We start from the raw sequence: 26303 nt of genomic DNA on the forward strand, positions 1-26303 counted from the left end.
GGAAAGACAGAAAGGAAGTAAGCATTTGATGTGAAGCAGATTTCACTGGCGTGACTTGAAATGCTATGTGCACGTTATCAGGACCTATCTGAAGCATTTACATATGTAACAGAAAACCACAAAATTGTTAGAGCTGATGACACCACCTAACGATTCTATTTCTGGATCCAGTAGCTAATTTCAAACATGTAAAGAATTTTAAATAGTGTGTTGAGATAGGTGAGGGATAATTCTTTACTTTGTAATCTGCCTCACAAATCGATGGGATCAAACCTGATTTTGAAGTTGAAATCCAGGAACTTCAGCAGAGAATTCTGGGGACTGCTGACAGTGTATGCATTCTTATAGCAGCATTTGCTAGAACATTTCTTTTAGAAGCACCAAGACAGGTGCCCCCTACATCCCCCACCCCAATAATTCTACCTCTTTCCTCTTATCCCTTCCTCTACTCTTCTCTCAACCTCAGACCCCATCACTTCCTGTTCTTCAGATGCTTCCACATCCTCCCATGCCTACCTAACATAACAGTCTGTGTGTACTTGGAAGAGAAGCACTCGTCACAATTTCTGAGGTTGTTTTTAAGGGGTCCCATAAGTCACAAAGGCCTATAACTACTCTGTGAACTGGTTTATTAAAAATGTATAGCTTTATAAGCACTATTTTTAACATTATAAAAGAACACACTGCAGGAAGGTGGCAGCTTCCAAATGTTTTCTTTTGTGTCACTTAATGTTTAAAATATTATTCTACTATTTTTACAGTGACATTTCTGGGAAAACTCTGTAAACTTACAGTATCAACAGAATTTATTAAAAAGAAAGAAGCTTTAAGATTAACAAACCTCACTTTGTGGCTATAGATTTATGTTGTGAAATGAGTGAATTTTCAAATCAAGAGTCTCCACCTACCGTCCTATCTGCCAAACCTTTTGAACCCTTGATGCCCTGGAAAGAACAGAAACAAGGTTCAAAATGCAACATTCTAATTCCCAGCACTTTCTTCTCCACGACCAACTGGAGACGCTGAGTGTTCACCATGGCACATACACTGCCCTTCTCTCCTGGCCCTGGAGTTCTGCCCAGCCCCAGTAAGGAGGACAGAGTGCCTGAGCAGTACATCCCAGACCTCAGAGTCCAGGAAACCTGGGTAGATGGGACACAGACTCTTGGAAGACCAGGTAGTTTTGAGACCAATCCATAGTTCAAGTTCAAATTCAAAAACTAACCATTCAAGATCCTACCACAAGCTATTCCAAAGCACATCCTGGTATCTCCCCTGTTCCTGCTCTTCAGGCCTCTCATCTCTACCCTGACTCTGCCCTCATAGTAAAGGAATCCTCCCTGAAGCCTTCCAGCTTTAGCTATCTGGCTCCAGCCCCTCTGAGAGTCTAGGAAGTCTTTGTTTAGACTCTACAAGGCAGTAACTTGTAGACAAGTCACTGTACTGAAACCCACTCAATCTGCATTTCACCATTAAATGGCCATGAACTACCTCTGCGATGTTTGGTTTTCTGACTTAGTTGTTCTCCAGTAAAAATCCTGAGCTCCGGTGAGCCCAGCATGTCCCTCTCCCACCCCTGGCTGATGAATACACTATCCTCACAGAATGACAGCCCTTTGCACTGGTTACTTTCCATCAACTTGATACAAACCTAGACATACCTTGGAAGAATTAATCTCAACTGAAGAATTATCTCAGCCCGGCCTACAGACATGCCTATGAGGCATTTTCTTGATTGCCAGCTGATATAAAAGGTCCCAGCCAACTGTGGGTAGTACCACCCCTAAATAGATGGACCACCATCCCAGGTAGGGGACAAACCAGTAAGCAGCTGTCCTCTGTAGTCTGCTTCAGTCCCAGCCATCAAGCTCCTTCCTGCCTTGAGTCCCTGCTTTGACTTCCCTCAATGATAGACTGTAACCTGTAAGCTGAATAAACTCATTCCTCCCCAACTTGCTTTTGGTCAATGTTTTCTCACAGCAACAGAGAAGCAAACTATATTAAGCCAGTCTCTAAAAGAGGGCATAGGGCAGAGCCCCAATGTCTTTCCATGTCCCAGAGAATTCTAAAAATTCTTCTAGTCCTGCAACATTATCAGTTCAGTTAGCTTTGTATGGTTGGGTTGGCAGTGGTGGCACAGGCCTGCTGGGGATGTTGTGAATGTGTTGCTCTGATTGATTAATAAATAAAATGCTGATTGGTCAGTAGCTAGGCAGGAAGTATAGTATAGGTGGGATAAGGAGAAAGGGGAATTCTGGGAGGTAGAAGACTGATCAGGAGACACTGCCAGCCACCACAGCCATGAGAAGCAAGATGTAAGGTACCAGTAAGCCACAAGCCACGTGGCAACTTATAGATTAATAGAAATGGGTTAAGATATAAGAACTAGATAGCAAGAAGCCTGAGCCATTAGGCCAAACAGTTTAAATAATATAAGCGCCTGTGTGTTTATTTGGGTCTGAGTGGCTGCGGGTCTGAGCAGGACTGGAGAAAACTCCAGCTATACAGGCCTCTAATCCCAGCACTCGGGAGGCAGAGGCAGGAGGATCTCTGTGAGTTCAAAGCCAGCCTGGTCTACAGAGTGAGTTCCAGGACAGCCAGGGCTACACAGAGAAACTCTGTCTAAAAAAAGATTGTAGGGTTGGAATATTTCATTAAGATTCCCTTCTGGTTTTGCGTGTCGGTCATTGTGTTTGCATTAGTAAGCACATTCTCCCCAAACTTTATGTCTTGGCTCATGTATTTAAGGAGATCCATAACGCTCTAGCTACTGAGATCACCTCCATATTCAAAGAAAAAAATCTACATATGGAGCACTCTGTGTAGGGTTTGAAGTTAGTATTCTCTGAGCAGCTTGCCTGTGCCCTTGACCCTGTTCAGTGTCTAAGGTATTTGTTTCTTCTTCAGTGAGGCTGCTTATCAAACTCTTACTCATCTTGGCACAAGGTTGAAAATTAAAAAAGAAAGGGTACTTGTTACCATTTTTCCTGGTGGGCCTTGGTCACCTGGAGTTCCAGCAAATCCAGGAAAGCCAGAATTACCCTAAAAGTGAAAAATCAAAGGAATAAGGTTCCCTGTTGGCTACAAGAACTGACCCTCCCAAAACATCAAACTGCTTCATATCTAAGACCAATCAGTCTGTTGTTGACCTCTGTTAATGATGTATTCATGGAGAGGAACAGGGAGGCTTTATGGAGACCAGACAACTCCCTCCTACCCCCTATCTAACCCCAGCTTGCCCATGGGCAATAGACACACAAATACATTTCCACGCAGAGCCTTAGAAGATAACTTAACCCTCAGTCAAGTCTAAGGGCATGTGATAAACATACTCATGAGGTCTACATTGAGGGCCTGACTCTGGGGAAAGGAAAAATTCCCACAGCACTTTCTGAGCCTCAGTGTCTCAGGAAAGACTTTGGGTGGCCAGGAGCTCACTGCTTGTATTCTAGGTATTTGAAGTAACACAGCACACTTATTATCTGGATTTAATCAATGCCTTATCTTTTTTATTTGAAAGTAGAAAGATTAGTTAACGATCAGAGCAACCATAAGCAGCAGCAAGCTGAGCAAGCATGGCTCTGACTATCTTTATGACCTTGCCTGTAGATGAAAACACCAGTCACTGAGTCCAAGGAAGACACATGCTCTCTGGCTTTTCTTCCCTTCTGCTCTGAATGAAAGCTCATGTCCCGGTCCCAGAAGGCTTTACTGTAAATATTTTTAATTGCATTTATTTATTCGTGAGTGGGTGCATATGTTTGCCATGGTGTACATGTGGAGACTAAATGACAACTTATAGGAGCAGTTTCTCTCCTTTCACCATGTGGGTGCTGGGGTTCAAATTTGGGCTGTTGGGCTTGGCGGCCAGCGCCTTTACCCAGTGTGCTACTTAGTTCTTTGTCAACCTGGCACAAGCTCAAGTCACTGGGAAGAGAGATCCTCAACCGAAAAAATGTCCCTACTAGGTTGGCTCACATCTGTGAGACATTTTCTTTATTAATGATTGGTGTGGGTGTGCCATCCCTGGGCAGGTGGTCCTGGGTTATATTCGAAAGCAAACTGAGCACGCTGTGAAGGGCAAGCCCCTAAGCAACATTTCTCTACGACTTCTGCTTCAGTTCCTGCCCGCCTTCCCTCAATAACGGACTGTGACATGGAAGTGTCAGCCAAATAAACCCTTTCCTCCCCAAGTTGCTTTTGGTCATAGTGTTTATCACAGCAGCAGAAACTGGAACATTCCCTGAGCCATCTCACCAGCCCAAGGCTTGCTTCCTGATGTCTATCGGCTAAACACTATCCAGATCCTAATATCCACGGAGTCACTCTTTTCAAAATGAGCTGCCATTGACCGTGGCTCTTCAAGATCTAATCTTCGTAGCTGGGCATGATGGCATGGTTGGGAAGTACAGGAAGAAATATCAGGGATCTAAGGAAGGCCTTACTTATGTAGAAAATTCAAGGCCAGCATGGGCTATATGAGACTGTCTCAAAAACAAAAAGGAAGAATTTTTTTTAAAATTCATACTCAACCAGCTGAACCTGAAGGAATGGGTTCTTAGTGGAAGACCCAAGGAAACACAGTAGTCCACCAAGGCAGAAGTCATGCTCTTGGGACTCTAGTCCCAAAGAGGTTTAGGGAATACTCAGACAAACCGCACTTGGTCAAAAGCATTGTCCTTGACAATGTCCTCCAAATTTTCCCTAGAGTTGCCAAGGCAGAGGTGCCCTCCAATCGTCTTGAGTAATTGGTGGTGCAGAGCTGAAGCTCTAGCCTGCATGCTCTGTTGTTACTGTTGGTTGTTCCCGGAAGCTGCGTCTCCCCCCTGAATGTAAATGAGAAGGGATGGGCTGGGGGTGTGCAATGTGTACTGACTGAGCAGGGGTAGGCCAGCGCCCTCCGTGCCTGGGATGACAACGGGTGACCCTTTGGTTCTTACCCTCTTCCCTTGGACTCCCTTGGCCCCCTTCACTCCTCTGCGGCCTGGTTCACCATCTTCTCCCTTATCAAAGACAAAAGCCGAGTTCTGAATGTAAAGAAAGATGTGCGAACACATGACAGTGCATACCAGTTGCCAGACCCACAGAGAGCTCTTCTTACTTGTACACCAGGATAGCCAGGGAATCCGGGTTCACCCTAGGGTCAGAAATGGGACAAGATAATGATCAGGGCCAGATGACTAAGCTTTTCCTCAACATTCCTGCTTGAAAGAAGAAACTCATCACATGGCCACATTTCACTCCTGGAGGTCAACAACTGGAAATAGTTTTTACAATTTCCCCCCTCTTTGATGCAATGTCTAGTGAAACTTCGTTCTTGGGCATTTTATTTCTATTTAAAGCCCTTGAGATTTGCACCAGCAGAAAGCAAGGGAGGACATTGACCTGAGTTTTGGGAAGAAGGAGCACATTGTCAGACCCACAGGCATGCTTCAAAGCGATCATCCATCCCACAGGCATTTCTTTAGCTATACCATTCACCTGCAGGTCCTTTAAGCACTGGGGACTTGGCAGTGAACAAGAGACCCCCACAGAACTTACATTCTGGAAGAAGCAATTGAGCAAGAAATAGATAGCGTCTCAGAGCTGAATAGTATTCTAGAGAGAGAATTAAGAAATTTAAGAAATGGGCTAGTGAGATGGTCCAGTAGGGAGAAACACTTGCCACCAAGCCGGAACCTGAGTTCAACCCTTGAGACTCAAGATGATAAAGAGAGAACCAGCTCTAGCAAGCTGTCCTTTGACCTATGCACACAGGTCATGGCACATGTGCTCTTACACACACATGCACACACAGATAGAGATAGAGAGATAGAGAGATAGAGAGAGAGAGAGAGAGAGAGAGAGAGAGAGAGAGAGAGAGACAGATAAAAGATAGATGATAGATAGACAGACAGATAGATAGATAGATAGACAGACAGACAGCAGACAGACAGACAGACAGATAGATAGATAGATAGATAGATAGATAGACAGACAGATAGACAGACAGATAGATAGACAGATAGATAGATAGATAGATAGATAGACAGACAGATATTACAACATGGGATGGGAAGGGACACGAGTCCCCACCTCTAGCTGAAGAGTTATTCACAGTTGATGGCCGCTAGAAGGAGAGTTGGGTTTTTTTTTTTAGGTATACATCCCCTGGTAGGTTGACCATTCTCTAGTAGATGATCCCACTCCTGTGTACATATGGGCAGGAATAACTACACTTAGTAAGTTTAAAAGACTTGAAAGAAAAAGGAGTTAACATTGCCAGGAGATCTGGGAGGAGCTGGAGGGGGAGATGGGGGGAGTGAATATAATCAGAGTATAGTGTATACATATATGAAATTCTCAAAGAAAAAACAAAAATATTGTGTACTTTTTAAAAGAATTAGAGTTGTCCCTCAATATTTTCAGAAGGTCGATTCCAGTATCCTCCAGAGATGCCAAAATCTGAGTACAGTCAACTCCCTGGTGTAATATGGTGCCTCCCAGTATATACTTACGCACACTTCCCAAAGACTTTGGTCCCTAGATGATACATGGTGCCTAATACAACACAGATGCTGTGAAATAAACATTACCCTTTATTATTTCAGGGGAATAACAAGAGTCTGTGCAGATTTAGTACAAATGCAAATTTTTTCTCAAATGTCTGTCTTCAGTTTGTTGAATCTATCAATAGGAGCCTGTGGGTGTAAAGAGTGTGTAGGGGTGAGGTGGGAGCTCTTCCATGGACAGTGGCCAGACAAAGTCTTTTTACAAAACCATCATTTAAGCAAAGAGCAGCCTGAACTGCAGAAGTGAGTTTAGCAGGGATCTGGGCAAAAAGCATCCAGGCAGATGGGAAAGGTCCTGAAGAGACCTTAACACAAGAAGATGATGAGGCAGAACTGGGGGAAGAGGAGGGCAGGAGAAGAAGCCTAGGAGCTCACACACAGGCCATGGATACAAAGGATTTTCTTCTCGGTGCCATGGGGAGCTATGGCAGGCTTTGGGGAGAGCAAGGACATGCTCTCACTAAGCTTTTCAAAGATGGCTCTGGCTGCCTCATGAAGGCCTAACTGTAGGAGGCAGAGGGAGAGGCAGAGCAGGGAGACCATATAGGTGGCTTCTGAAGGAACCAAGTAGAAAGCCATGTCGAATCTAGATGAGCCTCGATGACAGCAATAACAATGAGAAGCGGTGAAATGCTTGGCTGGAAGTGTGACTCAGCAGTAGAGACAGGTGTGGTGGCACATACTTGTGATCCCAGCACAGGGGAGGAGGGGATAGGCAGACAACTAAGGCTTCCTGGCCAGCCAGCTGAGCCTAACTGATGAGCTCTGGGACAAATAAACAAGGAACCTGGCTCCTGAGGAACAACAGCCAAGGTTGACTGACCTATGGCCTCCACGGTCATGTGCACGCATTATGTACATGCACTCAGACAGACAGACAGACAGACAGACACACACACACACACACACACACCACAAATAAATCAGCAAACCCTTTCAGAGAAATGACAAAATGCTAAATATACTTTACTGCTAGACCTGCATTTCGTTGTTGGATTAAATCTAGAGTGTGATGGAAAGAAGCCTCACAAAGATGGCTCTAAATTCTTGTCCTCAGCAACCAGAGGATGAGATCGGAAGAATGGGCTCTCTGTCCCTGAGCAGGAAAGCCAACTTTGTCCAGGGCATCAGTTCTGACTGATGGGATGTTGGAAGATGTTAAAGGATAATCATTAATTCTTAGGTGTAGTAATGGTATCTGATTAAACTTAAAAAGAACATTTTAATGTGCATGGAATATATGGTTTCTGGGATGTTCTTAAAAATAATTTCCATGAGGGGAGAAAAGGGAGTGAGACTTTGGGTAAGATAAAACCTAATTGGTCCTAAGGTTTCCATTGATGAGTCAAGGGAATGGGTACATATGTCAATATTCCAACCTGTTCACTCATATGTTTTCTAAGATAAGAAATTGGGGTCAACAAGATGACTCAGTGGTTAAATGCACTTGCTGCCAAGCCTAACTACCTGAGTTTGATTCCCAGAATTGACATAATGGAGGGAGAAAAGGTACTCCCAAAAGCAGTTGTCCTCTGACCTTCATATCATGTGTGTGATGCATACACACACACACACACACACACACACACACACACACACACACACACACACGAGGTTGGGGCAACAGAGATAGATGAATTAAAATGTAAAAACAAATAAATAAAATGTTGAAAAATAAAAGAAGAAAGTTATTGTTGGAGGATGTGCTGATCTTAAGCTGTCTGATGGATGATAAGGAAACATCTGTGGAGTCTGGGTATCAGCCTAAACTAGAAGAATAAACTGGAGCTCACAGGGTAGAGGGGGCCTGATGCTTTAAAGGCACCAAGCACAGGACAGCAAACTCTGCCTGGAGAATCCAAAGCTTCTCCAAGAATGAGCTGATGTGTGAGTTCATCTTAGGAAATGAGTTACAGTTGTCCAAGGGAGGGAGAATGAAAAGAACATTCTGTATCATTTACAGAGACAAGGAGCTGAGAAAGGGCTCATGTTTCCAGATCAGAATGGAGTGTGAATACCTAGGGAAGCTGGAAGACAAGGCTAGGGGGTGGTTTCTAAATAAGTGAGAAACTAAATCGGACTTTTACTTCTCCGGGAGGGAATGCTGTCAAGCTATGACATGTCGGGGGCGGGGGGAGGACCACTACTGAAACACATCTTGAAAAATCACTATATTCTAGTAAAATAAAAGCTGCGATTTATTATCCGAATATTCTTTCCATGAGCCTCACCTTCTTGCCTTTTCTTCCCGGATGACCGTAACCATCTTGACCAAGAAGACCCTAAGAAAAGGACACAGATGAATTAACTGTAGAGCCACCCAGACCAACTCATGGCTGACAAGAGCCACACCTTTGCACAAGCTAACAATGTAAGAAAGTGAGGAAGAGGGTGGGGCTTGATGGGAGAACACCTTCACAGGAAAAACACTCACATCCCAGGAAATGAAAGACCATGACACTGGGCGGTGGTGGCGCATGCCTTTAATCCCAGCACTCGGAAGGCAGAGGGAGGCGAATCTCTGTAAGTTCGAGGCCAGCCTGCTCTACAAAGTGAGTTCCAGGACAGGCTCCAAAGCTCCACAGAGAAACCCTATCTCAAAAAACCAAAAAAAAAAAAAAAATACCATGACAGTATCATCTACATGATTGTTGGGAAGAGTATGGCAAGTTTGCATAGATGTGCTCTATAGGCAGATTTTTCTTTCCCACCTGCCAGCTCCCAAATAACCACATGGAGACTTCTTATTATTAATTATGAAAGCTCAGCCAATAGCTTAGGCTTGTTTTTAGCTAGCCAATCCCTGTGACATATCTTCACACAGTGCAAAGGATTATTCCACAACATGCTCACAGTGTGGTGAACATGTTAACATTATGTCCAGTTCTCAGGAGCTGAAGTAAGAGGACTGAGAGTCTGAGCCAGCCTGTGCTACACAGTGAGACCCTGTCTCAACATACACATGCATACACATATGCGCACACACACACACACACACACACACACACACACACACACGCATGCTCTGGTACATTACTGAGCTGAACACCTGCACGGACAGATAAAAAGTAGCTATCAAAAGGAGTGAACTCAGAAACTTACATTGGCTTTGGGGTTGGGGGTGAACAGAAACTGTTTCTAGATCAAGTAAATCAACAGAGAGGGTAAATGACGAAGCTGAAGGCCTGAAAACCATTCCTGGGGCCTAATTAGGAAAAATTCAAAGTACAAAAGAAAGCAAAGTCAGGGAAGTGGGGGGAAACTGAATTCTCTGTGGGGAGGAAAATGCCCTTGGTTGGTTGTTACTGTCTTCTTCCTCCTAAAGACTCACAGGGCGCCGGGCGGTCGTGGCGCACACCTTTAATCCCAGCACTTGGTACACATTTTTCTTTTTCTTTTTTTTTTTAAATTATTTATTTATATTTTATGTATGAGTGCTCTGCATATATGCCTGTACACCAGAAGAGGGCATCAGATCCTATTACAGAGGGTTGTGAGCCACCATGTAGGCGCTGGGAATTGAACTCAGGTCCTCAGGAAGAGCAGCCAGTGCTCTTAACCACTGACCCATCTCTCCAGCCCCTAATCCCAGCACTTGGGAGGCAGAGCCAGGCGGATCTCTGTGAGTTTGAGGCCATCCTGGGCTACAGAGCAAGTTCCAGGACAGGATCCAAAGCTACACAGAGAAACCCTGTCTCAAAAAAAATAAATTAAAAAAAATTTTTTTAAAAAAGACTCACAGGGCATCATCGCCTGAAGCTACAGGGAAAGACCAAGGCCTGCGTTTGGAAGCTGTCCACTGTGGGAGTGCTGGGGTTAAAGATGTGTGCTACCACATCTGTCTTCACCTCATTTCTAGGGACTCAAATTTAGGTCCTCAGGCTTATGTGGTCCTGAAATGTCACCTCCATTAATGATATCCTTCCCTGGCTTTCAGAGAGAGACATAGAGACAGAGACAGACAGACTGAGAGATAGAGATAGGGCAGGGGGCATACACTCTGTGCTATTTTCAACCAAGAGAGTTGAATAAAATCAAACAAAATGTTAATTTCACTATCTACCTTTTCTGAGTATAGACGCGGGGCACTGTTTGCCTCACGGTGCACAGAAGCCCTATTCTGCTCCTTCTCCTTGCACATTTTGATTTAATCTTTCCAGGTCTGCCTCAGTTTTCTCTCCTTCCCAACAAATGGGATTTCAGTGCTGAAGTGGTTGGGGGGCACTCTTATAGGCCCTTCCTAACTGTTGCTGGAAGAAACCTCTGGAAGACAGCATTGCTCTTATGGTAAAGTAAACAGCAGGAAAGTGGTGAGCTGAAAATAGTCACGTAAAATAAATAATTTGCGCCTGTGTGCAGATCCGTGGGGAAGGTGAAAACAGATCCCTGTCTTTGAAAGCGCTATCTATCTGTAGGAGGAAATCGCCCGTGATTGTTGGCCTGCAATGGTATCCCTATACTCTGGATAATTAAACCCATACTCTGAAAAATTAACAATGCTAACTGGGTGTCTTTTTTGTGCTATCTAGAAAGGTGTGTCGACTCTATGCTGGGGGAGATGACTCTGTGGGTAAAGCACCTACCGAGCAAGCGTGAGGATCTGAGTTTGAGTCCCTAGAACTCATGTAAAGCTAGATAGATGTGGTAGTACACATCTTCAATCCCAGTGCTCACAGAGGGAAGTGGAACTCAATGGCCACCTGGGCTGCCTCACACAGGCATAAAAAACAAAGCGATCCTGCCTCAAACAAGGCTGGGGGCTGGAGAGATGGCTCAGAGGTTAAGGGCACTAGCTGCTCTTGCAGAGAGGACCTGGATTCAATCTCCAGCTTCACATGGTAGTATGGTGATATTGTGTTCCCCAAAATATTGTGCACCCTAATAAACTTATCTGGGGTCAGAGAACAGAACAGCCACTAGATATAGAGGCCAGAAAATGGTGGCACACACGCCTTTAATCCTAGCATTCCTGAGACAGAGATCCATCTGGATCTCTGTGAGTTCAAAACCACACTGGAAACAGCCAGGCATGGTGACACATGCCTTTAATCCCAGGAAGTGATGGCAGAAAGCAGAAAGGTATATAAGGCGTGAGGACCAGGAACTAGAGCCTGGTTAAGCTTTTAGGCTTTTGAGCAGCACGGTTCAGCTGAGAGGCATCCAGTCTGAGGAAACAGGATGAGCTGAGGAATTGGCAAGGTGAGGTAGCTGTGGCTTGTTCTGCTTCTCTGATCTTCCAGCATTCACCCCAATACCTGGCTCCAGATTTGTTTTTATTAATAAGACCTGTTAAGATTCGTGCTACATGGTAGCTCACAGTCATCTGTAATTCCAATTCCAGCGGATCCAACACTCTCTTCTGGCCTCCTCAGGCACTGGGCAAACATGCGGTACACAGACAGAACACCCATACATGTAAAATAAATCTTTTTATAAAGGCCAAAAGTAAAGAACACCACCTAAGGTGAACTCCACACACATGCCATGGAATGAGCATGCTTACACACACATACACCCACATGTACATATTCTCTCTCTCTCTCTCTCTCTCTCTCTCTCTCTCTCTCTCTCTCTCTCTCTCTCTCGCTCATGCGCCCACACCTGCGCCCGCGCGCACACACACACAGAGCTTTTTTAAGATTCTCTGAGTATCTCCTTAGTCCCCAAAGACTCAGATATTTAAGAAACTTCCTTATCAAACAGAAGAGGCTCACAGACACGTCCCTCTTCAACAACAAAAGGGCAAAAGAAATCCCAACGTATTTTTGGATTCTTTATTTATGTGAAACTTATGAACCTTTGGCTAAATCGTCAACAGCTCAAGCCATTATGTCATATTGGCAACCCCAAGTTTAAATCATCAAGGATATTTTTTTATGTGAAACAAGAACACATAGCAACCAAGAAAAATACAAGCAATTCAATCAAGAGTTCAAAACAGAAACTAGACTTACAGGCTGCCCTCTTGGTCCTCGCTGACCTGGTGGGCCTCTCTCTCCTGTATGGCCAAGCTCTCCCTTTTAATAGAGGGGAAGGATGAAATTAATTTCCTCTCATGAGTCCATGCACCTTTGTGCCTCTTTCCTTAGATATTGTTTGGTTAGACTTTTCAAGTCCTGTTAGCACCACCGCCCAGTTGACAGGCTTGTTAAGGCTTGTCTGGACATGGGATACAAATGCACGGTGGAAATGGATACAGCTGTAAAGAAAAATCACAATAGCTGCAGGAAAAATGGATGCAATGTAACTCATGTTAAGGGAAATAAGCCACACTTACAAATCCTGCATGATTCCTCTAAGATGCAGAAGCTAGATTTAAAATTATGTGTGTTTCTGTGCGTGTGTTAAATAAAGGTAATTATAAATATACCAGTGGTCTTCATACTGACGATGAGATTAGATGCACATCATAAATTGGAGAGTGTTTATTACTATGGTCTTCCCAGGTGTGGGTGTGAGAACATATGCTTGCAGTGAGTCTATGTGTCTCTCTCTGTCAGTGTACATTTGCCTACTGATAAATATGTAAGCCACTTCTCCACAGATCAGTTTATATAATTTCCTTCTTTTATGCATCTATCCAGCTATAAGGCAGTCAATAGCATCATCAACATTAGAAACATGCTGGAAATGATCACACAGCAAGGAAAGATTTGCCTAAGAAAGCCGGAAGGGCTCCTAAAGTCAGACCCAGGAGTGTGCTCTCTCACACTCACCTTGGTTCCTCTGGGTCCAGCTTGTCCTTTTGAGCCATTCGGCCCTGGAGGCCCAGGATTCCCCTGCAATGACCAGAATCATGGCTCTCTTACTACAGATGGCCCCTGGCTGACAGTCACTTGACTAATAATTTTTCTTTTTTAATTTATAGTAGAGGAAAATCATACGCATTTAGTAAAACCCATACTTCAAATGTTGAAATTTTGACCTTTTCCTGGGCTAATCATACTTGATACAAGACTGTCTTGTGATGTTGGTGCTAGCAGTGAGCCGCCACCACAAAGCCACAGGAGTCACAACTGATTCTCTCCGGGGTGCTGTATTGCTAAACTACAATGTTGGTTGGCCGAGTCCATTAAATGAGCTTTTACTCCATGACACTCTCAGCTCTGGATGGCTTCATTGGGACATCATCCCACTGTGAGTCAAGAGCATGTGAGTCTGGAATTATTGATGTGCTCATGAAGCACCCCCTCAAGACCCAAGCCAGAGGCCAATCTGACCACTTTTTGACTGGGTGGCAAGTCATTTCATGTCCCTGAACCTCTGTGACGTTATTTACAGGAACAGAACATTTGCATATATCATCACAAGGAACAAGGGAATTGGCATGAAGACATAAGCTGTGTTATCTTCCAACATGAAAAACACATAGCAGACACAATTCAACTTTAGGCTGGGGAAGTCTGGGAAGAGACACAAAGTCTACTATGTGAGAATCGAATCTACAAAACACTGAGAACTGGGGGAATTATCTATATACTATCTGGGAAGAGTAATTTGATCAAAAGATCAGGAAAACTAAAGCCTGGGCTTTTACCTGCTCCAAACTGGAAACATGTTCAAATGATACTTGAGATATCAAAATGAGATTTTTTTTTAATTTAACTTTATTTTATGTGCATTGGTGTGTAGGTGTCAGATCCCCTGGAACTGGAGCCACAGACAGCTGTGAGCCACCATGTGGGTACTGGGAATCGAACCTGGGTCCTCTGGAAGAGCAGCTAGTGCTCTTAATTACTGAATCATTTCTCCACCCCCAACAATGAAATTTTTTAAAATAACAGTTTAGCCAGGGTTGTGACATACACCTTTAATGCAGCACTAGAAAAGCAGAGGTAGATAGATCTCTGTGGGTTCCAGACCAGTTAGAACTACATAGTGAGACCCTGCCTCAATAGATATAGGTAGATGATAGACACAGATCATAGAAATAGATAGATAGATAGATAGATAGATAGATAGATAGATAGATAGATAAATAGATAGATAGCTGTGCTTTAAAAGCTTTAAAAACAACAAGCTAGACTTCCTTACCCAGGGAGAGGCTGAGGACAGAACTGTGGCTTTGACCATCCTAGAGCTGCCATTTTGAGTGGACGGAGACCACAGACCTGACTCGAATCCTGCTGCTCAAGTGTCTAAAGCTGTGGCAATGCTCCTGCCTTCAGGAAGCCACCCTGACTACAAGGCTCAGTCTCTCTGACCTTTCCACTAGCCACAGACATTGGATGGACAATGGAACAGGCCCTAGAAAGACCCAAGCTGCAGGCCTATTTGACCACTTACCAGCTAACAAGTCACTGGCTTTCCTTCAGGCTCTGTGACCTTGTCTTCACAGTCAAGGATGCCCTTTTATACTCATGATGAACGGACAATTAGAGCATGCCTCCTGTATGGCACTATCATTTGATCTTGCATTAGGAATAAATATGAGCTGTGATGTGTATCCCTGAGGTTCAAACCCAGAACTTATTGGTCACTGTGTGCCCAGAATGAAGGGGATACAGAGTTGATGCCAATGCCAACTTCATCAGACTAGATGTTCTGGAAGTCTTTGGTACTCACACATCCCAAGTGATTCACCCTTTGAATCCTCAGAGGCAAGAATCAGCCACTGCCAATCAGCAGCTATACTGTAGCTGTTCGTTTTGCAAACCTACCTGGGCACCCAGACCCCCTTTTTGGCCAAAAAGTCCCGGTGGTCCTTGTCTTCCTCTGGGTCCCTGTTCCAAAAGAGATATTAAAATTGAACCAATTTTTACAGCGCCATTTATATCCCATGTGAATACAAGGTCATCTCAGATGTCTGCTGAACGAAAGTGCCCGGAAGACCTATGGCTGTGTCATCTCTGCCAAGCTGAGTCAGGTTGTATCTACCTGCTGAAGTGCTCATGGAACACCTACTCTACACTCGCTCCATCTAGGATGTGGGGCATAGGTCCTTGGTGCCCATGCTCTTAGCCATCTTTCCAGATGGGTCTGCCATGCACTGAAGTTCAGAAGTGTTTCCATATCTCCCTCCACCCAGCTAGCTCGAAATCAACAGAGTGGGCTGAGAGTAGCAGCTATGACGCCCCTCTCATCTGGAAATGAACCTTTTATTTGCACAGACCAGATCACAGCCGTTACTCTCTCAAGAACCAGAGGTACACTGAAGGGGGTCCATCTTTGTTGCTAGGGGCAAGAGGTGCTTATTTCCCCCTGGGTCTATTTTGCTTTCCTGGTTTTGACACTTTAATTTTTCTCCGGATTTTCTGAGAAATGCTTCCCTAACAGAAACATTGATCTCGGTTTCTACTCTCCCAGGTGAGGTATTGACAATCATCTATGCAAACAGACCATCACCCCACAACCCAGTGGGAAGGTGAGAATGGAGGACAAGTTCTATCGATTATCTCGCTTACAGATCTCAGCACCATGGGCAGCCCTTTCAAAAGGCAGAATCCTGTGACTAAAGAAGAGAAAGCGAGAACATGACAGTAGCAGGGGTCCCAATTTGAAATAAGCCAGTGATCAAAGAGCAAATGGGAAAAAATAGGTTTCTTCATTGTTTCGTCCTGGTGCCATTTTCCCATCATAAAGCCGACACACTCTAATTACACTGTGATTACTCTCTTCTCTTGAGAGTGTCATGGTCACCTGAATCAGCAGGCAGCCTCTCAAATGATCATCTGACACTCACGGGATCTTTAATGATGGAGAGAGGAGTCAATACAAGTAAAGTTTGTTGTCAGTTTAAGGTTCTCCCATGGCAGGGAACTTGGAAATAACTTGCTTTATGAAAGAAAGAGTTTGAAGGACTAGAAAATGGTAGGTTTGGTTTTTTGCTTTGAGGATTCCGAAAGAGCTGCTTGGAAATTCAAGTTTCCACTTGTCACTCCTAGTTTTCAATCCCTCACGGTCTGAAGTCCTTAAGGGTAAGACTCTAGTCTTGCTGGTCTAAAGCACCTTCAGGACTATTAGGAGGGAGCCCCCATGATGGCAGACACCCAGTAAGCACTTTGCTGATGGAATACAATTTTAATGAATTAAATTCCACTTTGGAACAACTTGATTGACAGCTCCAGAGGCATTCATTAAGTGCACTGACTGTAAGTACGAATTCCAATTCTGTCCCTCACTAGCAGTGTGGCTTTGGCCACTTCTTCATCCCTGTGAAACAGACTAATAAACCCACTCACCCCCCAGTGATGGATGGAGTGAATGAGTGTTAAGACCTAGTGTAGCAGCAAAAACGTGGAGTCTGATCCATGCCAGCTGTTGTGGTTTGGCTTCCCCGTAAGAGGGGCGATGCAGTCTGCTTTGCTAAGGCCCAGGAAGCTTCCTTAGGGTCATTCTGACTCAAATCTCTATCACACAAACAAAAGGTTCCAAACACATATCCTTAAATTAAAACCCAGTTCCCCATACAACCTGTGGGCCTGGATACCCGGGCTCTCCTTGGAAACCCGGCTCACCAGCATATCCACGCACACCCTGCAGAAATGAAAAAAAAAAAAAGCTCAACAAGCTCCCGGGCATAGCAGGTGTTCTATTGAAGATAGCCTTGCAACACGTCCCTTAAAAGCCCTGAGGAGGAGTCACAGAAAAAAGATTGGACTGGCTGTGCTCAATCCTCCCCAGAGATGGATCCATGCTGGAGAAGAAATCTGAGGGGCTTCCCTTTTGACTGGGAAAATGCAGGGGCTGATTGTTACTGTCTTTCCTCCCCAGTCTTCATACATCTCTTTCCAGAAGCTCGGCCAGTAATGGGACAGAATTCCTTTATTTAAATAACCCAGATTCTTATTTTGCATAAGAACTGTATCGTGTGTGTGTGTGTGTGTGTGTGTGTGTGTGTGTGTGTGTGTGTGTGTGTGTGTGTGTGTGTAAACCAGAGGTCAATCTTGAGTAATCTGCCTCAAGGGCTGTCAACCTTTTTTTTTTTTTTTTTTTTTGAGACAGGGTCAGTTACTGGGACCTGAGTCTCACCAATTAGGAAAGCCAGCTGACCAGGGAGCCCCCAAAATCTCCCCGTCTCTACCTCTCTGGTAGTGAGGTTATATCACCACCATGACTGGCCTTTTCCCACAGGTTCTAGGACTGGAACTCAGGCCCCTGCATTTGGGCAGCAAGCATGTTAGCAACCGAGTCATCTCTCCAGCCCCTCTGCCCTCTCTGTAAGATATAGGGACTCAACTCTCATGTGCTGGCTAGTTTTATGTCAACTTGACACAAGCTGGAGTCACTTGGGAAGAGGGAACCTCAGTTCAGACAGTGCCCCCACCAGACTGGCCTGTGGGCAAGCCTGTGGGGCGTTTTTATGGTTAGTGACTGGTATGGGAGGGCCCAGACCATTGTGGGTGGTGCCAACTCTGGGCAGGTAGTCCTAGGATAGATAAGGAAGCAAACTGAACAAGCTAGGGAGAGCAAGCCAGTAAGCGTCATTCTTACCTGGTCTCCACTTCAGTAACCGCCCTGACTTCCTTCGGTGATGGACTGTTATGTGGAACTATAAGCCAAAGTAAACCTTTTCCTTACAGACTTGCTTTTGGTTGTGGTGTTTATCACAGCAACAGACACCCTAAGACATCTCTCTAGTATCAAGGACCTCTGTCTTACACACAGAAACTGAATGTTGACCACACATGGAAGTCAGGAACACGGCCTCACTTGAGGTTGGGGAATGTGGTCCTGCTATCTTGGCCAAGCTGTTCTTGAACTTCTAGGCTCAGGTGACACTTCCACCTCACCCCACCCCCATTTTCTTGTTCTCCTTTCTACATGTTATACTGTACCTGTATGTAGACACAGATGATATATATGCTAGGATCCACATATTTAGAAGAATACTCTGATTTTTTTCTTTCTGAGATTATGTGACCTCACTTAATATTATACATTCTAAGTCCCTCCATTATTCTACAAATTTTGTGGTTTTGTTTTTCTTTAGAGCTAAATTGCATTCTGTTTATGTACCAAATTTTCATTATCCATTCATCTACTGAGGAAAAACTGATTGATTAAAAACTTGAATAGAAATACAAGCAAGCCACTATAAGGGTCTATCATGATTATAATCTATGAAAAGAAGAAGCATCCAATTACATCCCATAGTTTTCATAAGTGCATCCTACTACAAAATCTGTCCCAACAAAACATTGTGGAAGCCTACAGGGTAAAAAGTCTGGACTGGAGTAAGAAGATGAAGGGATGAGGAGGAATGAGTGACAGGAAAGTAGTCCTCACATGACTGACCATAGTGAGGGTCCATTGCTTCCATTAGGAAGCTGTGTGATTAGTTAACAATGGGCTCATAGAACACAGAACAAATAGGGAAAGGGAGGGTCACAGAAAACAAAACCATAAAGCTGTGGATGCTCAATTAATTTGACCAAGAATGGACAAATAAATGCATGACAAGGATGTGGCAGGGAGTAGATGGAGAAGGAGGTAGATGGATAAGAAATCAATAGCAAACAGAGCCAAGCTGGTCTTATGTCTCTAAAACATGAGCAGCGTGTGGCCCAGACTGTGTCCGAGAGAAGCCTACAGGCATTAAGCTGACTTTGTACAAAATCTTCAAAGAGCATCGTAGTCTTTGATTCCAGCATTAGATTTGAATCTGTCAGCTGTGGGGTCTCTGGCAAGTTCCTTCCTTTTACCAAGATGGCCTGCTACACAAGAGCTCTAAGGCAGAGCTACACCCCAGGCCAGTTTCTACTTTTCATTTTGAAACACAGTCTCACTAAATTGCCCAGGCCGGCCTTGAACTCACTCTGTAAGAGCTCAGACAAGCCTTAAAAGTGACCAACCTCTGGGGAATGGGGGACTGTAATGTACATTACATTGGTAAACTGGCATGGGCTGTTTGAACTCTCTAAGAAGCTGTCTCTGAAAGTGGGGCTGGCCCATTCTCCCATTTCGGACCTAAGCATGTTTGTCTGAAGGTGTCCTCTAAGGCCCCCTTGTCTGAGGATGGGCTGCCAAATCTCACCTCAGTGAGGAGGAAAGAGAAAAACAAAACAGCCCAAGAGCAAAACCTTTTATCTTGGGAACGGTTAGATGATAAACCTTCCAACAGAGGTTACTGCTCTTTATCCCATGATAAAAAAAAAATAAAAAATAAATGCCTGCAGTGGGGAAGGGGCAATCAAAAGTCCAGCTAAGAGGAAGCTTATCCATGGAGAGAAAGCTTAATTGGGAACTCCAGGTCACTGCCTCCACTTCCTCTGTCGGCTTTCGCTGGATGCTGGGAACGCCGGATTTGACGATATCATCCCTATCTGTTGCTATTTGTTCCTTACCTGGACATCTCTCCTGGCAGGGACTCTCAGCTTTGCCTGGGACTCTATCAGGAATTCCAGCTGCCTCCTGAAGGGGCTTCCCCAGTTGACTTCTGCTGGAAGTTCTAAGCGCCCGATTTGATGACGGTTGCTCTCTATGAATCTCCTGCTATTTATTCCTTTGCTCTGACTTCCTATGTACTTCATAACTCACTTTCTAAACCGAAAGCATGGCTATTGTAGCTCATCCTCCTGGCCCTAAGGAACAGGAGCTATGGGAAGATTTCCATGAGATGGTATCAACAAGCATCTAATGCACCATCTGGGTAATATTCCTCCCAGGAATAGTCCCCAGCCCACTGTCAAACTGCGCCGACATGGACTCAGACCTTTGACTTCATCTCCACAGTGTGCACTTGCTTGTGCACACACAGGACGCCCTTGGCCTTCACCCAGAAATGTCTTTTTATCAGAAATGAGAGCTCTTCTCTACAGTACTATTTTAAATCCTAATGAAATCTAGTGGGGGGAGGGGCATTTTGAACTTGCCCTTCTTCCTCAGTAACTTCCCAGCGATCCCCATGTCACCTCCACAGCCAACCAGCACTCCCCTTGACCTCAGAGAGAACCATGGAATTAGCCTTACTTGTGAAACAAAGGGAACTTTCCCAAAATACTGACCTTCAACCCTGGCAGGCCATGTCTTTCATGTGACCCCTAAAAGTACAAAGGAAGACAAGATCTCAGAAAAGGAAACAAGCCAATCAGGCGGCAGCCTAGCCCCCTCTTCCACAGCCCAGCTCTCCTGCAAAGGAGTCCCCCTCCCCCTCCAGCTGCTCCACCTACCCGAGGTCCTGCACTGCCTGCTTCCCCCCGAGGTCCATGGAAACCAGAACTTCCCTGAAAAGTAAGAGATAAAAGAAAGATCTGTTTAAATGCCACAGAGTGTTGTGGGATATTCGGTCACACTGTGAATGCTGAGTTTGCTTTTTCTAGGCAATAGAGAGCTGCACAGGAAGTAGAAGGGCGGGCCTTTGGGTGGCATGGAGTCGTTTTGGCAGAGTGGAAGGGCGTTCTCTTTCTGAGACATTGGCAAAGAAAGAAGGTCAGCTAGTTGCTACTCAACCTCTCTGAGCTAGCAGGTTTTCACCCCAGCCTTTGATTCCGAGTCTTATTGATAAATAGAACAATAAAGATTTTATTAAAAACTTTATTTGGCAACTGCAACATAGCCGGTGCCTACAGGAACAGAATTCCACTGCCCAAGTGCCAGGCCACTGCCAGAGAAGCAGGCCCATCACTGCAGGGCCACAGTTGCTGGCTGAACCAGTAGTAGATCAAAGCACAGCCTTTGTGCTGATGGAAAACAGCAACAGAGTCCTGGAAAAACCATAACCGAGCCCTAGTTTTACTTTGTAGACTTGTGTTATCCAATGCCAAAGCTGCTGGCAATATGTGATGATTCAGCTTAACTAAAATGAAATAAAATTAAAAGTTAGCACTGGCTACAAGTGTTCAATAAGTGCATCAGGCTACTAGCTATCATACTGGGAAGTGTGGAGACAGAGTGTCTGTTGGTCAGCGCCAATCAAGAACCAAATTCCAGCTCAGTGGGCAAAGTGCTTACTGTGCAAGCATGAGGAACTAAGTTCAGATCCACAGCACCCACATAAAAGCTGAACACAGAGGTATGTATGTGCCTGAAACCCCAGCACTGGTGGGTAAGAGACAGGAGCTCATTGGCCAGATAGTTTAGCAGAAACAGTGAGTCGTGAGAGACCCTGTCTCAAAAAATAAGGTAGAGAGAACAATTGAGGAAGACACCAACACAGACTTCTGGACACGGACACACAAACACACACATGAGCATGCCATATGTGTGCGCACGTGCACACACACAAAGAAGTAAATGGCATTCAATTCTCATGTTTCTGAATACTGATATAGTCGCCATCTTTCCCTTTGATAACAGCACAAAGTTGACTATGCTGTGACAGCAAATCAAATATTCTACAACAAGCCATGCTTGGCATCTAAACATATTGGCATTTCCTTTCACACAGGTGCCATGCAGGGCATGAAGGAGAGGTAGGGAGTCGTGTCTCTGAACATGGAGGGATCAACACACAATGTATGTATAGGTGGTGACAGAAAGAAAGGGTTCGCAGCTCCACAAGAAGGCACTGGAATTGTCACCTCTGTGGAGTCAGAAGTGGGGAACTGAGTAGAGTCCAGTGAATGAGTCATCTTTCAGGACAAATGAAAACACCATAGGATCCCAAGCAGGAATCCCACAGATAATCATTCAGTGAAGTTGCCTGTTACCTCAGTGGGAACAGTGAGGAAGTGAGTGTAATATTGGAGCAAAAAAAAAATCTCTTGTTACTCTTTTGTTTTTTTGTTTTGGTTTGGTTTGGTTTTTCGAGACAGGGTTTCTCTGTGTAGCTTTGCGCCTTTCCTGGAACTCACTTGGTAGTCCAGGCTGGCCTCGAACTCACAGAGATCCGCCTGGCTCTGCCTCCCAAGTGCTGGGATTAAAGGCGTGCGCCACCACTGCCCGGCTCTTGTTACTCTTTTATGAAAGACTAAATTCTGGACAATTTAGCTCACAATACTAGTATATTGTTAGTTAAATATAGTATAAACATTGAAACACTATGCAATAATTTTAAAATACTTATCAAAACACAAAAAAGGGTGAAAAATTCAAGACAGAGCTACATGAGAAGGGCAGGTTATGTATCAGTGGACCCATTATTGATAGTTCATTTAAATTCTGTGGTGTGTTCATGAAAGTATGTATCTGTAATAATAATAATCTCTCCCTCTCCTTCTTCTTCTTCTTCTTCTTCTTCTTCTTCTTCTTCTTCTTCTTCTTCTTCTTCTTCTTCTCCTTCTTCTCCTTCTTCTCCTTCTTCTCCTTCTTCTCCTTCTCCTTCTTCTTCTCCTTCTTCTTCTCCTTCTTCTTCTCCTTCTTCTTCTTCTGTCTCATGTAGCTCAAGCTGGCTTTGAACTCACTATGTAGCTAAGGATGACCTTGAACTCCATATCCTCCTGCCAACTAATTATTGGGGTTACTGGCATAAGCTATCACACCCAGTTTTTATTATTAAGACAAAGACTTAAACTAACCCAGACTAACAGAGATCTCACAATCCTCCTGCCTCAGTCTCCTGAGTGTTGCGATTACAGGTGTAAGTCACCATACCTAGCTCATTGTATCTTTTCAAGGACATTAAATATTTCAAGGACTGTAAATATTAATATGTTTTCAATATTTAAATAGGTGCTGATTTTGGTTAAAGACCATATGATACTAAAGCTATACAACTCAAAGTGGTGTCCACATGCTTGAGATGGCAGCATTGTGAAAAGAACCCATCCAAAGGATGTGTTGAAGCATTAGTTGTCCACTGGGTCCTCTGTGCACTTTGGGTTGGAGACCCTGTTCAGTTTGGCTTTTCTATTCTGCACTGCATTTCCAGGATGGCCAACTCCTTGGTCATTGTAATCTTCAATATTCCCACTTTTATTTTTAAATATCTGGGTTTTTTTAAGGAATTAAATGTCATGATATAAGCAATGTGCACTGTGGGGCTGGGGAGATGACCACATGTGTACAGTGCTTGCCAGGAAAACTTGAGGACAGGAGTTCAGATCACCAGCATCTAAGTAAATGCCGGGTGGGGATAGTGCTTTCCTATAATTCTGGGTCAGAAGCAGAGAGAGGGAATCCCCAAAGCAAGAAAGCTGGCTAGCTAGACTGGTTGCACTGACGAGCTCTGGGTTCTATTGGGAGACTCTGCTCCAATGAGGAAGGTGGAGAGCAATCAAGGACTATCCCTGATGTCAGCCTTGGGCCTCCCACATTCATGTGCATATGCATGTGCCCACATACATGGAAACACACATACATGCACACACACAACACACATAAGCACATGAATAAATAAACACCGCATAAAAATTAAAGAATACAAACTTAGAAAATCTTAAACTCATTCTTCTGTGGTATCGTGGTGGTTTGAATGAGACCAATCCCCATAGCTCATTTATTTGAATGCTTAGTCCCCACTTGGTGAACTGTTTGGAAGGATTAGGAGGTGTGGCCTTGTTGGAGGAGGAGGAGCCTTCTTGGAGGCTCACTGAGAGTGGACTTTGAGAGTTCAAAAGCCCACTCCAAGCCCAGTGTCTCTCTCTGCCTGCTGTCTGTGGATCAGAAGGTAGCTCTCAGCTGCTGCTCCAGCACCATGCCTGTCTGCTTCCTGCCATGATGATCATGGACTGACCTCTGAAACTGCAAGCAAGCCCCCAGTTAAATGCTTCCTTTTATAAGTGCTGCCTTGGTCATGGTGTCTCTTCATAGCAATAGAACAGTGACTAAGACAGTCAGTCACTGGGAACCAATTGTTTCTTGTAAAATTCCAAAATTTTTCTGAATGCTCAAGAAGATATAAATGCATGTTTTTATAAGCTCAGATGGGAGGTTATAAAACTCCTTGATAGCTAGATTTCATAGTGCCAAAAGATACTGTGCTGACCACTGGGGAAGAAAGTCATCAATGGCAATACAAAGCATTGACCTCGGAATTCTGCAACACCAACCTGCCAAGTAAGATGTGTTCACTGGTGCAATACTGGAATAAAGGTTATGGAGATAACCAACCATTTTCTGATTAGATTTGAAGCCTGCTCCACAGGAGGGAATCCTTGCCTGGTACTGTAAACCAGGTCAAAAGCCATGGCTATGGAGGTCGTGGGCCCTAGGGTCAACCTGCTACTAGTGTTTTGCTACATGGAAATGTTGTCAGACTGTATTCTAAATACTTTTGATTATACCCATACACCTACTGTTGACCATTCCAGAGAAGCTTCTTCTGCAGTGGACAGCAGCTAATGCAGAGACTCACAACTAGTGAACATGACTGATGAAGGTTCAGTCCTAAATGGGATGTCTAGGTTCAACCCTCTCAAGGCTCAGGCAACATTGTAGAGAAAGGGATGGAAAGCATGTAGGAGCCAGAAGATAGAGAGGAATGTTGTAAAATGCTGTCTTCTGGACATGAGAGGGCCATTGCACTCATGACCTCACTGCTGACATGGTTACCCACACAAGATCAAGCCAGCAAGACCAGTCAACACTCCAGCGGCAGCACTGACTGGGCCAGTGGGTTCCAGAAATGGAAACGAAGGAAAAGACATCAAGATGAGAAGAGCACGTGATGGGAAGTGTTCGGAGGCTTGGGAGTGGACATGGTCAGGATACATTACACACAAGTATGAAACAGTCAAAGATAAGCAATTTTCTTACAACTTATGAAGTAGAAAACTGTGTGGTGTGGTGCTGTTTTTCTAAGGTAAATTGTTTGAAAGGATAATCTTATCCCAAATAAAGAAAAATGGCAATTCCTCATTTTTTAAAAGAAAAATATTATACTAGGTGTTGGAACAGAGTCCAAGAACGGAGCTGTGTGAGGAGAACTCTGAGGGCTTGGGAGAAAACTCCAAGAAAATTAAGACAAGAGTCCTGTGACCTCTGTTCCTTCTAAACACAGGTTTGTTCTTGGAATGTGCTTTTGTGCCCCTCCCAGGTGTAGTAAACAGGAGTGGGTTCACTTCAGGTTACCCATCATCTTACTATTGTTAACTGGATAATGTGCCCAGGCAAAACCTGCCCTGTGATTATATATAGCTTGAACTCATGAACTTTGCTCAGATGACCTTGCTTAACCCTCCAAATATAAATTGTCTGATGCTCTAAATAAAGCTGGCTATTGCTGATACTTTAGTTCACTTGATTTTTTTAGACTCCATTTCTCATGGGTCCCATCACCTCTAGAGTGGTGACAACCAGGGACTGGGGAGACTGCTCAGTGGGTAGAGCACCTGTGACAGAAGCTTGAGGACCTGAGGTCAGGACCCCAGCATCCACAGGAAAGCAGAAGCACACATCTGTACCTCAGTGCTAGGGAGACAGAGACAAAGGGACCCCCAGAGCTAGCCAGCCAGCTTAGTAGGTCAGTAAGCTCTAGGGCCACCAAAGAGACCCTGTCTCAAAAAATGCTGGAGAGACAGCTCAGCAGGAAGGGGCGCTTGCTGCCATGCCTGACAACCCGAGTTCAATCCCCAGAACCCACATGGTAGACAGAGAGAACCAACTCCCACAAGTTGTGCTCTGACCTCCATATGTGTACCACGGCACATGCACATGGCTCTCCCTCTCCCTCTCTCTCTCACACACACAGGTGCACACACACACGAACATATACACATGCATATGCTACACACAAAAGCATGTTTAACAATCCCGTGGGGTCTTATCTGACTTCCTCTGGGGAGTGATTGCTATCGAATAGTAGGTAAGTTCTTAGCTACTGGAAATATTGATCATTTTTTCTTCTACACCTTTTCCATATCCTCACATTTTTGTAGTAAATGCTACTTCTATGGACTTCTTTTTGAAGTGGGTTGTATGTAGGAGAAGGCT

The 26303-nt window shown here is 44.4% G+C and overlaps 1 protein-coding gene across 1 annotated transcript in view; it reads right to left on the bottom strand.

Annotated features, from left to right (window-relative positions):
- The window catches only part of LOC128098234 (collagen alpha-4(VI) chain-like), a 112468-nt gene that overhangs the window by 29224 nt on the left and 56941 nt on the right, over nucleotides 1–26303 (bottom strand). The window contains exons 19-29 of the mRNA XM_052719067.1: nucleotides 20663–20716; nucleotides 20498–20533; nucleotides 16965–17027; nucleotides 15212–15274; nucleotides 13268–13330; nucleotides 12506–12568; nucleotides 8783–8833; nucleotides 5102–5137; nucleotides 4941–5003; nucleotides 2980–3042; nucleotides 909–944 (exon numbers count right to left, since the gene is read on the bottom strand). Of these exons, the coding sequence (XP_052575027.1) occupies nucleotides 909–944; nucleotides 2980–3042; nucleotides 4941–5003; nucleotides 5102–5137; nucleotides 8783–8833; nucleotides 12506–12568; nucleotides 13268–13330; nucleotides 15212–15274; nucleotides 16965–17027; nucleotides 20498–20533; nucleotides 20663–20716 (591 nt within the window). The remainder of the gene's footprint in view (nucleotides 1–908; nucleotides 945–2979; nucleotides 3043–4940; nucleotides 5004–5101; nucleotides 5138–8782; nucleotides 8834–12505; nucleotides 12569–13267; nucleotides 13331–15211; nucleotides 15275–16964; nucleotides 17028–20497; nucleotides 20534–20662; nucleotides 20717–26303) is intronic.

This window comes from Peromyscus californicus, unplaced genomic scaffold (genome assembly GCF_007827085.1).
Source record: "Peromyscus californicus insignis strain IS unplaced genomic scaffold, ASM782708v3 Scaffold_11__1_contigs__length_118956290, whole genome shotgun sequence".
Classification (NCBI taxonomy): domain Eukaryota; kingdom Metazoa; phylum Chordata; class Mammalia; order Rodentia; family Cricetidae; genus Peromyscus; species Peromyscus californicus.